General features: G+C 38.0%; 1 protein-coding gene across 2 annotated transcripts in view; it reads right to left on the reverse strand.

The window, feature by feature from the left end:
- Positions 1–5,767: 5,767 nt before the first annotated feature.
- Positions 5,768–16,861, reverse strand: part of asic2 (acid-sensing (proton-gated) ion channel 2) — a 368,547-nt gene continuing 357,453 nt past the window's right edge. For both annotated transcript variants that reach the window (XM_066698600.1, XM_066698599.1), the window contains exons 4-10: positions 13,368–13,518; positions 12,454–12,510; positions 9,354–9,507; positions 8,607–8,698; positions 8,183–8,262; positions 7,605–7,673; positions 5,768–6,514 (exon numbers count right to left, since the gene is read on the reverse strand). In XM_066698600.1, coding sequence (XP_066554697.1) covers positions 6,413–6,514; positions 7,605–7,673; positions 8,183–8,262; positions 8,607–8,698; positions 9,354–9,507; positions 12,454–12,510; positions 13,368–13,518 — 705 coding nt within the window. In that variant the 3' untranslated portion in view covers positions 5,768–6,412. The remainder of the gene's footprint in view (positions 6,515–7,604; positions 7,674–8,182; positions 8,263–8,606; positions 8,699–9,353; positions 9,508–12,453; positions 12,511–13,367; positions 13,519–16,861) is intronic.

Genomic DNA, 16,861 nt, shown 5'->3' on the forward strand with positions numbered 1-16,861 from the left:
AAAAGACAGTAATACATTTTGACATGAAATGACCAAGGACAATCCATTTCTTTACCCATTACATGATCGAAGAAAAAGTTTGTTAGGTTGTTCTGTTCCACAAAAACTCTGACATTGTATTTGATGCCAGGGTTTTGGTGGCTCTGTCATGTCTCTTTCAAAGTGATTCCTGGTCCCCGCAAGCTATAACAGCCTACATGTTAACCAGTGGTCTCTGGAGTATAGGGGACTGTGCTGTGAGACAGTTGCTCGGGAGACCAGAAATGCTGCTGATAATTGTTCATGGTTAGTGAAAAAGTTGATAGTTTTTAAGTCATCTCATAAAGTGAGCTTCAAGTAAATGAATTAAGCCAAATCTCCCCTTTTGCTATTAATGAGTCCGCAACTATACTTACAAAGGACCAATATCATTTTTTGTTTGGAATAAATAAATTTTCCCATGAAAATTTAACTGTTTGACTGTTTTTGTGCTTCTTTTCAGCCAGTCACTTACACAAAGCAGCCGCTGGTTCTCGTAACTTCACGTAAAAGTGATTTTGTTTAACCTGAAAACAATCAGAGATAATGAATTGTTCAATTTCACAATGGCTAACATATTTTTGGACATACTCCTTCTGCTTTGTTTGTTTATGAATTTAGTTTTCTGTAGTCTGTATTTAGCGTTTATTTATTGTCTTTTTATTATTTTAATACAGTCTAAATACGGAATGGTTACCAAAGCTTCTTACAGAGAATTCAAGAGGCATTCAAGCATTATCTAATACTCACAGCTCTGGGGAAAGTTTTTAGCTGACCTGTAACAAATTTAACATTCTTTGTATCAAACCTAAATATAGCATGTCCCTTTCTCATGATGTTCCTGTAAAATATGAAAATGGTTGTTGAATGCCCAGAGCCACAGGATGAGCTTGCAGAAAGAAAGGTAACACGTCATGTGAAGACAAGAGCTTAAGTTAAGCAAAGAACTGCTGGACCAGTACGTGGAAGGTGGCTATTATGAAACTCAGAGAAATATCTTGAAGAAAAGGAGGCTTTCCGTTGTAAGGAAGGTAGGATAAAGAGAGACACTGGTGCAAAACCATTTAACTGGTGCTTTGTGAGGGAGATGTTAAAAACTATTCCTAGGTATTCATTTGTTAACTACCCATAAGGAACATGTATCTTCTACCATGGAAATTATACGGATCACACTTTGTACTATATGTTTAAAATGTTCTGTATGGATAAGTACCATTTGAATTTCCCATAAACACATATTTTAAAGCTGGATCACAACGGATCTTCATCCAGTATTCAAAGCACAAACAACCGCTTACTGGTTTCATAATATAGACTAAAACTGCTCTATATTACTTTGCCATTTTTCAGTCTCTAATGTATTTATTAGACCTAACTAAAGACAACATTAGTGTTGGCTCATTTCACTAATTCAGCCTCCATTTCCCAGCAGCAGACTGAACCAATCCGTGCAATATTTCTTTAAAGAACTGTCTGGTGTCAACGGTACCAACACGATCATAATTTGATTGTTATTAATATATTCCACTCCTCTCCCCCCAACACCAACCCATGCTCTTTTTATAACATTTGTGGTTGTTTATTCATCTCGGAAGAATTTTCAAAAATCTAACGCTTGGGGAAAATTACAAATGTTCCTGTCTGCTGCATCCAATATTGATACTAGCTCTTCAAGATAATGAGAGAAGAGGCTTCCTTCCCAGCTGTCAGCAATGATAGGTGTAGATGCTGAACAATTATGCAGAAATAATAATAAAAAAAAAAAAAAAATAATAAAAAAAAAAAAATATATATATATATATATATATATATATATATATATATACATACACTCACCTAAAGGATTATTAGGAACACCATACTAATACTGTGTGACCCCCTTTCGCCTTCAGAACTGCCTTAATTCTACGTGGCATTGATTCAACAAGGTGCTGAAAGCATTCTTTAGAAATGTTGGCCCATATTGATAGGATAGCATCTTGCAGTTGATGGAGATTTGTGGGATGCACATCCAGGGCATGAAGCTCCCGTTCCACCACATCCCAAAGATGCTCTATTGGGTTGAGATCTGGTGACTGTGGGGGCCAGTTTAGTACAGTGAACTCATTGTCATGTTCAAGAAACCAATTTGAAATGATTGGACCTTTGTGACATGGTGCATTATCCTGCTGGAAGTAGCCATCAGAGGATGGGTACATGGTGGTCATAAAGGGATGGACATGGTCAGAAACAATGCTCAGGTAGGCCGTGGCATTTAAACGATGCCCAATTGGCACTAAGGGGCCTAAAGTGTGCCAAGAAAACATCCCCCACACCATTACACCACCACCACCAGCCTGCACAGTGGTAACAAGGCATGATGGATCCATGTTCTCATTCTGTTTACGCCAAATTCTGACTCATCAGACCAGGCAACATTTTTCCAGTCTTCAACTGTCCAATTTTGGTGAGCTTGTGCAAATTGTAGCCTCTTTTTCCTATTTGTAGTGGAGATGAGTGGTACCCGGTGGGGTCTTCTGCTGTTGTAGCCCATCCGCCTCAAGGTTGTACGTGTTGTGGCTTCACAAATGCTTTGCTGCATACCTCGGTTGTAACGAGTGGTTATTTCAGTCAAAGTTGCTCTTCTATCAGCTTGAATCAGTCGGCCCATTCTCCTCTGACCTCTAGCATCAACAAGGCATTTTCGCCCACAGGACTGCCGCATACTGGATGTTTTTCCCTTTTCACACCATTCTTTGTAAACCCTAGAAATGGTTGTGCGTGAAAATCCCAGTAACTGAGCAGATTGTGAAATACTCAGACCGGCCCGTCTGGCACCAACAACCATGCCACGCTCAAAATTGCTTAAATCAATTTTCTTTCCCATTCAGACATTCAGTTTGGAGTTCAGGAGATTGTCTTGACCAGGACCACACCCCTAAATGCATTGAAGCAACTGCCATGTGATTGGTTGGTTAGATAATATCATTAATGAGAAATTGAACAGGTGTTCCTAATAATCCTTTAGGTGAGTGTATATGTGTGTGTGTATATGTATATATTCAAACTTTTTCCCCCCAAACATTATTTTATAACAAGCTTCTTCAGGCTCTCTTAGCATTATTGCACAAATTCTAATGAGGTTTGCCTCATACAAGCTGAATCCAGACAAGCCAGAAGATATTCAGCTTAGCGATTATGATAACGAACCCTGCTTCTGATGCAGGCCTCTGGAGAACACTGGTCTTTAAGTATTTGTGGTTAATTTATTAAAAGTTTGGGGGGTATTTCCTTTTCCATCCGTAAACATTGATGCTAATGCACTGTAGTCGTCCGTCACAATAATGCAATCTTCAAAATTGGGTAATTTCACAACTAGCTTTCTGTAAACTTCTGGTGCTGCCAATCAGCACACACCTTTTCAGATAGACACTGCTTAGCAATTTATTTAATTAGCATGCTGACCCTATGTGATGTAGTTGTGGACAGTAATTTGTAATCGTGCGCCTCCCAGAATAAGTAGCCAGGAGGTAAAGCCAGACATTGATTGAGGCCTCTTAAACCCCATGGGGCATCCATAAAATTGACCTCAACCAGTATTATTGAGACACAGGATAATCCTGGCTAGCAGGCTTACTGGGAAATTAAGTGCAGGCACTTTTTCTGAAGTAGCTGTTGGAAACACACTGCCATTTCGCAACCAGTTAGTAGTTTGTACAGACTGACTAGAAAGAGTTTGGTTTTTCATGTTCCATTTTCAACTTTACAATGGTCATTTCTAAGGGATATTCGATGATTAAGCATTAATTGTGCCAGTTACTTAATTATGCTGGTTTGTCAGGTTGTTCTAATGCACTCATACATTTCACAAGACATGAAATATACAGAAAGGATCAAATTACGTTGTAGAAAACATCTGCAAAAAAAAAAAACAGATCCTATGCGCTTCTCCAAATACTTTTAGTATGGCTGTTTGAATACATTAATATGTAACTTTTAGGATGCAGACGTTTGCTGTAATTAGTTAAAAGCAGAGGTCTTAGTTTCTGAATGTATCCACCTTCTTTGGGATCACAGCCTTCTCTTAGACAGGAATATTATATGAATATATGGTTTAACATGATATATAGGCCATATCCACCTATGCAAATGTAATGTAATATTCATGATTTATTATCAACTTCTCTGCCATTCTCAGGAATTATGTAGAAATGGAAAAGGGGTAATATTAGTATTCTAAAAACTCTCACCTGGGGGGAGATGGGAGAAAGAAGAAAAAAAAAATGATTTGGAATAAATTGCAATGCTAAAATGGCAACTTGAACCTAATATATTACATTTTTATTTCAAAGTAGAGACTCAAGCTGACTAGGATCTAATGCTTTTACTGCTTTGTCAGAAATTAAAACAGTATTGTATTAAAACTGCTTGTTACTTCAGTACAGGGGACGGTGGAAATAAATAGGATTTAATTTACCCTGGCAGACTTGGTACGATGGACATCATGTTGAGCTTTACATTTTATCATGAAGATGAACATGAATTTGCATACTCTTGAGAAGCATTTGGGTTGGGTCAGACAATGTGCCCCTGTTATGTTACTTTACAAAGAATCCTCCTAACTTGTTTTGGGATGGTCCCCAGAGGACTTCCTTACCCGTTCTATTGGTCTTCACATCTGCTGCCGCCTGAGCAGATACGCATCATTAATACCAAATCTCACATTCAGGCTGTGATTATGAATGTTTTTAGCTGGCATTCATGTCTAAACCAACAGTTACCTCATTTACAGCCAGGTTTTTACTGGGGCAAACTGGGTAATGTATCTTACTCAAGGTTTACAACAGCAGTGTCCTCATCTGGGATTTTAATGCATAGCACCCCAGTGCTGACACCTGATTGGTTGAAGTAATTAAAGCTATAGCTATCTATTTAAACCTTGTCCACAGGTAGGCTATATTTTCATGGGAAAAAATATTTTATACAGCCAAAGTTAGAAGTTGTCGGCTCTGTATAAACTGAAAATCCACTAAATAATAACCTGCATATTGGAAAACTGTGGCTAGCCTCAAACAAGGAATGTTTTGTCTATCAATTTCCAAAGCAAGAAGTGACTTCTGGTTTTTGGTTTTGTCTCAAAACAAAGTTTAATTTTTTTACAAATACATAATTTGTCATGGTCTTATAATGCTTGAACACAAATCTCACTGTCCTCCAGGTACTTGATACACTAATTAAAAAAAGACAAAATTGACTTGGACCCCCTGAAACCAGGGATGTATCTGATAAAGAGAGTAGGCCAGAAGAACACGCCTTTGTAAATAACTTCAGTCGACACTGACTTCTGCCAACACCTATGTCAAATTATAATAATGTATTTAAAATAAACGGTATGGCTGTCCAGTACATCACTTTTGTCTTATGTGATTAGTATTGAAATGGTTAAAGAGCTATGATTTTAAAACTTGGAGGGGTGGGGGGCGTTTGCTTTGCTTTGACCATTGCTTTTCCTGTTAGACATTCTACATTGCTACTGTGATTGTTTGTTGCAATGTGAATGAAAGCCCTGCTGGGTGTCCCATGCAAACACACATGGAATCATCGTGTTATATATTGGTTACATAGATGAGAAAAGGTTCAGAGAAGGGAACTTAATTTAATTAAATTAACAAGCCTGTGCTAAAGCCAGAGAACCAGAAGCAATTTGCCCCATCTGACCCTGCCTGATATGAAATTAATACATACAAATAATTTTGACTGGACTATCAAGTTCACCACACACAGTTTAATTGACAAGGAAAGCTGTACAGAATGGAAAACTGACAGACAGCGACCTTAGCAAGATGGTCTCCCACCCCACCCCCCAGGATGCCCCTTTTCTGTTGCTGGACTGGCAAATGGTCAAGAGAAACACACAGCATAGTTAGCTATACACAGTCTTGCCATAGAAAAATAACAGTATCCAAAGTACTGACATGCAAGTGGGACGGCTTTGTCGTATTGTTGTTTTACATTTGGCAGTAGATGTAAATAAGGGTGACTCATATACATATATTTATAGCGATATATTTTTTCTTTTTTTTTGTACAGTACATCAAACAGATCTTCAAACAGTCTTTAAGCAGAAGAAGAAGAAGAAGAAGAAGAAGAAGAAGAAGAAGAAAAAGTAGTAGGAAAGAAGTCATCAGACAGCTCCAAGCTTCTTGGCCGGTCACATCAGTTTAAGTCTAGAAGGTAGTCATTTTTCCAGTTTGTGTTTCGTACGTTTTCCATGACAAGTGATGAACTGCTTCATTCATGTTGTCCTTGCACCTTTTGATTTTTTAATTTGCAAAGCTGAACTCTGTGGTGGTCTGCTCCTTGTCTCTCTCTGTCCCGATAACTTGGAAATAGAGAAGAGTCTTTAATCCCTGCATTAGCAGGCGATCTCCTCTAAAGTTCCCAATGTCGTCTGAAGTGGCACACTGACAGTGTGGCTGATGGCTTCTGAGTGATTTGGCACAGGATCGCAAGTACTCTGAGAACAGCAAAAAAAAAAAACACAAGGGAAGGAGGTTATGCTCAGCTTCTGCAACAATCAAGACTGTTTCATCCTAATGCACAACCAGATGAAATGTCTAATAGCAGGCTGTCGATAAATAGACTCTGTATTCCTGTACTTGGTCCATAAAGGAATATATATATTATGAGTGGAATTTAATTTGTATAGTTACACTGGCGCTTGTGATATTTCTATTTTATAGCATTAAGCAAATTTTTTAAAACAATTTAAGTGACATCAAAGGCCTGCTCCGTTTTTCTTCTAGAGAATGACAACCTGTGAGGTACATCTATGACTGAGAATAAGAGACTTATTGATTGACTGAAATCCTTTAAGAAAGTTTGAAAAGGTTCTTGTGTCCAGCACCGTACAGAGGACATTAAAAGGGCAGGGGCTTTGAGGGTTGCCACTGAATTGTCGCCTGTGGGGGGGTGTTCAAACGGCAGGCTACCGCAGGGGCTCACTGAGCAAAAGGGCACTTATGGACGGGGGGACGGACTTCGGGCCAGGAGGGCAAGGTTTTCAGCCTACCCAGCACGTCACTGCTTGCGTCAGTACAATAAGAAGAAGCCAATTGAACTAGGAGTTAATCTTCTCCTTTGTGGGCTATCTTATTTTATGAGGTCATTAACGGTTACACATTTATGTGATTTGTTTTATAACATGACCATGAATACTTGTTTACTCTTGGCTCATGAATCATGTCGCACACAAGCGTCAAAATGTTTTATTCATTAATTGCTAAAATTACATTAAAACATATTTTACTGTTGTCACCTTCAGTGCAAAATAATGACAGCACTTACTAAACTCAAATGATATGCTTTTATATGCCTTTTTCAAGAGAACATGCTCATTCCAGTGGGAGTATTAGCATAAATCAACAGAGAAATGTCATTCATATTAGAGCCTTCTTTGTTTAATATTTTAACCCAAGCAATTGTATTTATTGTAATAGGCAAATGTAAATATTTAACTTCAATTTATTATCTTAAAATCATACAAGGTACACAAGTGGCATATATTTTGTTTGAGATTAAACTATGTTCCAAGTAATTTCTCTTACCACATTCTCGTCATGACTACCCTCTTCCTCTTCCTTGCTGAGGAAATCCAACAATCTGTCTTTCATGACCTGGTAAAGATTTAATACAATAGAGCACTCAGTGATTACTACATTCCAGGACTTGTATTGCAATCCCTGTTTATCCGGACTGCGCAGAACTAATGCTGTACTCAAGTTATCCTTTGAAAAAGTACAATAAAGTCTATTAACAAGCTGTGTCGACTCTCTGGGGGTATCTGCCGATATCCCAATTACTTGGAGGCCTCCCCTCCACTTTATAATTAATATACCAATTCCTAGGCCAGGTTTCCATTATATCTAATCACCCCTGAAGCAGAAAATTAAAAAGAGAGAACCTGAAGAAGTCTGGGGTAGATTCCAGAAGCTTCAGTGATACTACATAGCTTTTAAAGGAAACAAGTTTACAATAATTCCCGGATCAATGTTACAATATCTGGTCATATTCACCGATGAAGTAATTCTTCCAGGTTAAAATAAAATTAATCCAGGATTTGCAAGCACAGTATTTTCCGGCACTCTTGTAACTCTACCTTCAGAGCTTAGGGGTAAATACTGACCTCGTATACGTAGTCGAAGAGCTCCAATATTGTAAGAAGGCTAGCACCGATAAAGAGGCCCATCTGACCTCCTAGATCACCTGTATGTCAGAAGGGAGGGGGGTAGGGAAAGCAGATGTATGGAGATGGCTTTGTAAAGCACTTTAGATTGCTCACTGAAGCACACCAACACATAGAAATTCTCTGACTTATGAAATAATAGGACACTGCGGGTTATATGAGCTGCTTCTTCATCTTTCAAATATATTCTATTTTATTGCAATTCTGCAGTTTTTTCCTAGAACACTGCAGAGCATATTTAACAAGCCTTTTTTATACAAAACTGATTTACTTATCAGCATACAAATATCTATCAGTCTTTGTGCTGAGCCTGGCAGCTTTTTTTTGTGAACATGTATTTTAGCAGGAGACATCTTATGCTTACCCAGTAAACCTGCCACTTCGTAGGCCTTCTTCTGCTCAATGGTTTCATAGTTCAGAGCTTCAAAAAACACATCCAGGACCAAGATATTGTCCCTGCCAATCAGAAAGACCGATCCTAATAGTTATTCTTCTGATAATAGCTAATTTACTCTTCTATGAGTTACACACTGCAGTCACAGAAGAATTCAAACAAAACTGTCAATGATCTAAGTGTTATTTCTAGCAAGGTCTGTTTTTGCTCCAACCAGGGTCAATCTTCATAAACAAAATGCTGTGTATCTTACACAATTCAAAGGAAGACATTAGAGGGACATTTAATGGCTGCCATGATGTGTATAGACAGACGGACAAAGAATAGAATGAGAATTTTCCAAACAAATTGGAGACGGTTTTAATGGTGTGTTGTGCGTTTCATTTAAAATAAATAGGCCGTGCAGTTCAGTTTCAAAATAATTTCTGCACACTACGTGTTCATGAAACCAAACCACACTCCCTGTGCCAATATTGAATTAAGGTGCCAGGACTGCAGATACATTGTATAATATGTTTTGTCAGGGTAGATGGGAGCTCTCACTGTACCAAACATATTTAATGGGAACTTAGAGAAACTGAAAACAGAGAAAAAGACACACACTCTTCAGCCTAACAGTTGTCAAACATTGGCTTTGGGACAGATTTGATAACCTGCTATTTTAAACACCCATGTAGTAAAGGAAACAAACCATTTGGTCAGATCTATGATACTTACGAAATGTATCTTTCGGATTTGTTGAACTTCTTCTCCAGATACCGTGCAGAGGTCTTGCTGGGAATCTTGACCATGGACAACTCCTTGTTGTACCTGGTCATGTTACACGGGGTCTTGCAAATGCAGCTATTAATATCGTTCTCTGACAGTGTCGCTGGAACAAAAAATGAGAAGAACATGCAGGAAAGGGGAACAGGAGAGGCTACAAATTCCTTCATCAGTGTGACCATAGGATATTGTGATTTTGGTTGTCTTGGGTACAGTTGTGTTGATTAATCGGCTGCTCTGATGTATTGATTTGAGTACGGTCCTAATATATGAATGGATACTATTGTCAAAAGGACATGATTTGTGAAACCTATTCCAAAGTGTCAGGATGCTGTCAATGGGAGAAGAGGTTTCTATGTCCACGATTGGGTTTGCTTTCTTCATTTGTTTTTGGTCGGGCATTGTAAATGGACCAAACCAGCCTACACATACATGCAAAATCTCTTGCTGGTTTGAATTTGGCAATGTTATAACCAGCTGTGTCCAGGATTGCCAAAGGCCAAAGGGTTGACATGTAATTGGCTACATGGGCTATAGTTCAGGGATTTCTCAGATTGCCAAACAACAATGACCTCAATGAGGGTTGCTGCAGGCCTGCAGTGATGTCACTGGGAGCTGTGTTTTGTAGTGGAGAACAATTGCTGATTCTAAGTTGCTCGCTCTTCTAAGCAAAACATTTAAAATAAAATAAAAATGAGAAATTGAAAGAAAGAAAGGAGAAAAGTTAATTTTCATGGATCCATTGGCAACTGACATGATAAAAACTCGTAAAGTTAAAATTGCCTGAATCTCTCTTTAATCATTCCTCGCAGGGGAGGGGGTAACTTCAAGGCCAACTAAGAGAGACATCCGATTTGCCAGTTTAGATGCACAGTGTTTGAAAAACAAAAAACAAAAACAAAGCTATGATTTGACTGACAGTTTTTCACCCTAGCTGAACAAAAGCCCCCTATATTTAGCCTTGGAAATGTCACAAAGGGAGTTATTCCTTTGTTCCACTCACTTAGATGATTGAAAAAAAAAAAAAAAAAGAAAAAAAGAAAAAGCAGTGAAATATAACAGGCTGGGAAGAATGTTTGTTCCTTAAGGTCATTTGAAAGCTTAAAGCTGCTCATCAAAATGTGGAGTGTTATGCTAAGATGCTGACAGCAGTGCAGTTTTATGCAGGTGTGTTATAATTTCTTGAGGTAGATAAAGTAGCCTTCTTACGATGTGAGACCTAGAGGGCAAAGCATCTGAGCTACAAGACTCGGATTAACATCCTCATTTTTCATTTCAAACATGTTTTAGACAACCCTTTTACAGTCTGCTTTTATGGTGCTGAGGCGTCTAGGTCACCCCTGAGACTTTCAATGGAATGTCTAAATTGTCCAGTGAACACTATGCAAAAAATAAAAATAGAATAACAAAAATGCCAGTTGGCTGAGCTATGTGCTATTTAAAGTTGCACCTACAACTGAACATTTCTTTTGTCCACACTGTCCTGTGCTTCCATGCTTTGTGGAGATAAGTGTGACCCACCTCATACCACAACAAAGGTTTTCCACAGAAGGTATATTTGGTGGTGTAAGATAATTCCACTGGGTTTTTACCTAGCTTTATCTACAGGTAACAGTTGCCATGTTCACGCATGATGTCAATATAATTCCAAGGCAGTTCCGAGTTAAAAGTTGCAGCAGATGTGAAAATCACTGAAGTGGGAAAGGTTGCCTTGCTTTTAATTTAAACTTTTCAAAGCGAACCATGGTCAAAATGAACTGATGTGCAGTGGAGAGCCTTTTCCAACCATTAAATCATGAATAGTTTAGCAAAGAACAAGCCGCCATCGACTATAATTAGTACAGGCCACTCAATATGGCATCTGGCATGCATTCTTTTACCATTATAATAGAGCCATTAGAGAGCTGTGCCTCTTTATTTCTTTTTCCATCCCATTGTCAAAAATATTTTAAGCAACAGGGAGCCCATTTGTAACTTTAATATGATCGCCTTCAGATATTTATTGAATTGCTGCCCCACACTTGAGCACGTAAGTGAAATGTCCTCCTAGTATGCTATGCCCGCCAAGGCATATTAATGACAAATACAATTCAACAATTTTGTCATTTCAAAATGGAGCACAGAGCACCATTTCAAAGGAAGAGTGTATTTCAGCTGCTTTCGACTGCCAGGTTGCATTTGGACAACATTGCGCACAGTGATCGTTTTTAAATACTTTGACAAAGCAGATTCATATAGATCAAAAGAACTCCCTTGTGTTGGGGAAACAAAGGTCACAATTTCAGTGGTAACCCTATAGGGTACTTGTAAATCTCTCTCTTTGTGGATGAGTTATCCCCGGGAAGGAAGTTAGTGTAATTCAGCTACCAAGTACTCCATTGTGACCATGATTCTGGTCACACTACAAGCAATATGTGGTGTTCTGAAGCAGTTCAAAGCACAGCATCCAGAGAATAATTCTAGGTCTGAAGGGAATGTTGTATTCAGACAGACTCTAGGAATTTAATCTTTTTAGCCTGGGACAGAGAAGATAACGTGGCTTTTTTCAAAATCATGAAAAGCATCGACACCATCAATCAGAGGACTGCTTCAAGATCAACAACGAGACAAGGACCCAGGGACACAAATAGAAATCTGAGTTTGAAGGCATTCAGAACAGAATACAGAGAGTTGTGACAGTCTGGAACACACTCCCCAGCCATGCTGTTGCAGCCCCATCCTTGGTATCACTGGAAAATAGACTGGGTGTGATTATGCCAAATATGCTAGATGGGTTTGTAAGCATCCTTATGCTCATATGACAGATAATCCCAAAAACAAACAAAATCAAAGAGCAGGACCAATGGAACAGGACATTATTGCAATGGATGACCAGACTAGACTCACTCTAAGGGGGGAAAAGCCAAACAAATGTATGAAATCCCAATGATCCTCTGAAAAAAAATGTGATGTGATTTTCATTTGGATCAATAATAGTATAATGTTTTTTGATTCCTACAAAAATCTCTTTTATCTTTATACTTTCTGTTGTGCTTCTGGTGACATAACTTACCTATTGCTGGCTCAGCACATTCCTTGTATTGCTCAGGTGTACAGTATGGAGCATCACCTTCAAAGAGAAATGCAGCGTTTTAAAATTAATTGCATCCATCACTGCTGAAGTGATGAGCAAACAGGGACACATATATAGTGCAATCACTGGTGCTCCATTGGGATTTCTCAATAGCTGACTATTACCAGCCAGACACAATGTACAGAATGTCCTCAATCTATTCAAAATAGTGTTTATCAATTATTTTACAAAACAGCTACAACATTGGGTACTGCAGTCCTGCTAACACATTGCAGATTGATTCATAGCCACCTGTTGTGTTTTCTAGTTTTAATACATCACTGATGCCAAAAGGAGAGAAATTAAAGCAGTGCCACACTTTTATTGAATAACACAGTAATAAATAAGTAACACTAAATAGGTTGTTGTTTGTTTCGAGAATCTTTTCTTTTATAATGTTATTCTGGTGATTGTTCTCCATGGGCAGTGAAGAAAAATTCCTGCACTACTAACTCCCACTTCTAGAAGTGAAATTCCCACTTGAGAAGATTTATGAATCTATACTTTAGGCCAGGGCAATCAGCAAAGAAAGGGTATCTTGGCTGAGGTGTATAATCAATCATTGTTGATTCCATTTCAAAGTCCATATAAAATAATTAGTAAATGAAACCAATTAAAGAAGGGGGAACAAGAAAAACAAATTTAGCTCCCCTAACAGCACACCACTCATCTACAGAAGGCTACTCAACCAATTTCCGCAGCTTTAGTAAGTATTATGCTTCAGTTATACTGTCCAGCTGGGAAAGAACTATATTAGGATGTTACATACCAGCGCTGGGAAGCGCAAGAGACAGGGAGTCAGTGAAGCCTGATGGTTTTATCAGGTGCGACGAGAGGGAGAGACAGCCAATTACCTGGCATGTGTACCATTTTGCAGTTGCAGTTCTCCACAATATACTTGGTTTCACACTCGATTCTGCAGGCAGTGATGCTGTAGACTTGGTAGAAGCCGGAATCCAAGGCGCTGGTCTGGCATTCACCCCAGGGAGGGGGCAAATACGTGAGCTGAAGAAAAAATAAGAAGAAAAGGATAAGTTTTCAGAGCATTTTAATTCCTTTCGGAATGACAGACTGCACAAAGTACTATTGTAATGTATATGTGACTGCAGGGAGACACAGCTTTAAGAAGATGCAGTATCTCATTACCTCTCATATATATTCATAAATAAAACTCTTCAAAAGGCTTTGGTAGATATACTTGTGACAGAAATCTTCGACTTGGATTCTGGAAGCACTATGGTCACAAACAAAAGTTTGAAGTCAAAGTGTGAAAAACAGTCCGCCTCCAAGTGGAAAATTGTCAGTTGATTGGCAAGATAAGTCCATTCACTCAAGTCCTCTCCCTTGTGGGACTCTTCTAACACAACCTTTATCATTTTTATTCCATTATCTCACTTCAGAAAGATTGCGAAAGACAACCCCAGATTACCACTGCTCCAGGGTATTGATTTGCTAGTGAAAGTCCTTTTCAGCTTTTCTTTAGTGAATCTGCCAGATTTTACATTTATGCCAGCTCATATTAATTCATATTATTTAACAATTGGGAGGAGCTTTAAACCCTAAAACTGTGGCAACACAAAGTCAGTTGTATAGGTGTTTCGATATTTACTTATTCTCTTTCAATACTTTAGTTAATTGATCTGCTGTTATTAGTAACTCAGCATGGAGTCATGTAATGGCATGATTGTATAATGATTATTTAATGATTACTTAATGATTGCTAATGATCAGTACAGAATATTACTTACAGCTGTATAAGATTTTGGCTTTTATGAGGCATAAAAAGGCAGGATGTATTGGCAACGACAGCATCTTTTACATTACAGAGCACTTTTCATGGCAAGCACATCAAGTAGTAGTTCCTATTGCTTAGAGTAATCAATAAAATACATACATACAGCTTAAACCCCATCATTGAATTATAGTCCTGAAAGCAGTGTTTCCTATCAAGGACACAACAGAAAAAAATGCTAAGAAATGTTAAGGAGCTTCCCAGTTGGCCTTGGAAGAACTCCAGGGATCTGCACAACTAACTTGCATTGCAGTGGAATACAGTTACAAATGAACAACCTATGAATGAGTTTTCAGTAACTGGACTTCTGTTCTATAAATTTATGAAGATTAATTTAAAGCTTTGCTTCATGCAGGCATTGGTTGTTCAGAAACACGGAAAGTAATTGTAACTTATCTGTTAAGGACTTCTAGAAAGTAGCCCTGTAATGTCAGAACTTCTTGTAGCAGATTGTTTTTGTTTAAGATTACCAATAATGGCACGGTAATGGCAATCTGAGTTGCTTAATTAATCATTTCTGGACAGGAGACACAGTGTACTTTGGCAGGGGTCCAGTGTCAGTGATTGAGTTTTGATGAAGGACTCCAAAGTCATTTGTTCTGCCAATCTTTATTACCACCACTAACCTGGTCCCATTTCAGACCACACAGTTTTACATGACAATTTTACATTTCAAAATCTTTCACACTGAGCGCCAAACAAACACCCTCCACTCGCTAGGTTACAAAATTTAATGTGTGCCCATTTATGAATTAATGGATCTTAAATTTGTTCCTAGTATCTCATTGTAATTATATCAACAGCGTAAATTGTTCAATAAAAATGTCTCCCCTGAACCTACAGCGATGCAGGAAAGTGAAGCCATTTCTGAGAGCAAGGTAGTTATTCGACTAATAACCTAGGAAAATGCCCAAAAGATGAAAGCTGTAGCAGTTGCTATTAGGCATAAGTATCAAATAATTTAATAACAATATGTAGTAAAAGGGACATTTAATTTTATTGAGGCATTTCATTGGATTGAAATTACAATACATATAAATGATTTAAAAACAAAACTACTCAATGATATAAAAGTACTTTGGGGGAAAAATATTTAAGCAAATGAGAAATATATAATTACTGAGACAATGGGATTAAGTTTCAATACAAAACTATGCAATGTATAATTTGCAAAGGACTACTGATGAAAAACAACACTGTACAGAACTGCAAAGGAGACAAATCAAGTTACTATACACATCTTATCAATCTATAGGAAGCTCCTGACATGTTCAATATGCGAGTATCAATGAAGGCTCTTAAAACTATGGAAGAGTGCTTGATTGTTTTTTTTTTCTTTTTATTATTTTATGTTTGTTTCTTTTCTACGTTTGTTGGAGGCTATCCTGAGGGTCATGTTAAATATTTGGTTAACCAATGTTGTGAGATCTCCACAAGGCCTTGTCAGATGAGATCAAATTTCAGCTTCTGTCTTACACAAATCCAACACAGACATTCTGTCTTGGCTGTATTATCTGTGAGGTTGACCAGGGTGACTTTTCACAGTGCTAGACAACTGTGCCAATTAAATTTGGGAACACACTGCAAAGCACTGAATGACAGAATAAACAGATGCTTGCTGAAAGCAATTAGACGAATGTGTCCAATTAGATGGAAAGTCAATCTTATTGTGAACAAGACGCAACAGTAAAGTGCAGGTGGACATCACAAATAATAGCTATAAAACCACAGCAATGGGCAACAGATAGCTATGATCCAAGCCCCTTTATTTGATGATTATCTTTAGTGCTTATTTCCTTAAAATGCCATATACCATCAATTAGAGTGCTTCTAGTAATGGTAAGAATATTTGTACTGTAATGTGTGTGTGTGTGTTTAATCTCTAGTAAACACTTGAGGTGCTCATAACAAAAACAAACAAACAACCTAATTAGCAGAGTTGAAAGCAGGCTGTTCCTGGGTGAGGTAAAAAAGCTACCCTACTGATAAACACAACACACAGCAAAGATATTCAGACCTCAGAGCTCCTTCTTGACCATGAAAGCTAAAGTGCAGCAGCTTTGAATACCCTGGTGTTCAACTAGTGAAGCGCACACTCCATGTCAACAACCAAAATTAGCATTCTTGGAACATCAGAGGAACCCATCTTATTTTTACGCAACACGTGAACTTCAAGCTCGGTTTTACCCCAACAGACTTGTATGTGCGTTATTAAATTGAAGTTAAACACGCACAACTAACAAAACAGCAATAAATCAAAGACAGGTGACATTTCTGAAAGCAAGGCTGATTTATAATTAACGTATTTGGAATATACACCTTCTGACACTGTGTGAAATATATCTTGTCAGAGTTATGATAAAGCTCATAATAACGCAAAACCTTTCAAGAATAGGAGAAGAAATCACATTAAGAATTTCTTACAGAATGAGCATCAGTGAAGGTCATTGGATTATGAATTATGAATTACTATACAAACACTGATGCACTACTGTATTAAACCAATTAACTCACGTCTGCCTTATGATACTGAGGTTTTATAGATTTACAGCTCGG

Source organism: Amia ocellicauda, chromosome 3 (genome assembly GCF_036373705.1).
Source record: "Amia ocellicauda isolate fAmiCal2 chromosome 3, fAmiCal2.hap1, whole genome shotgun sequence".
Classification (NCBI taxonomy): domain Eukaryota; kingdom Metazoa; phylum Chordata; class Actinopteri; order Amiiformes; family Amiidae; genus Amia; species Amia ocellicauda.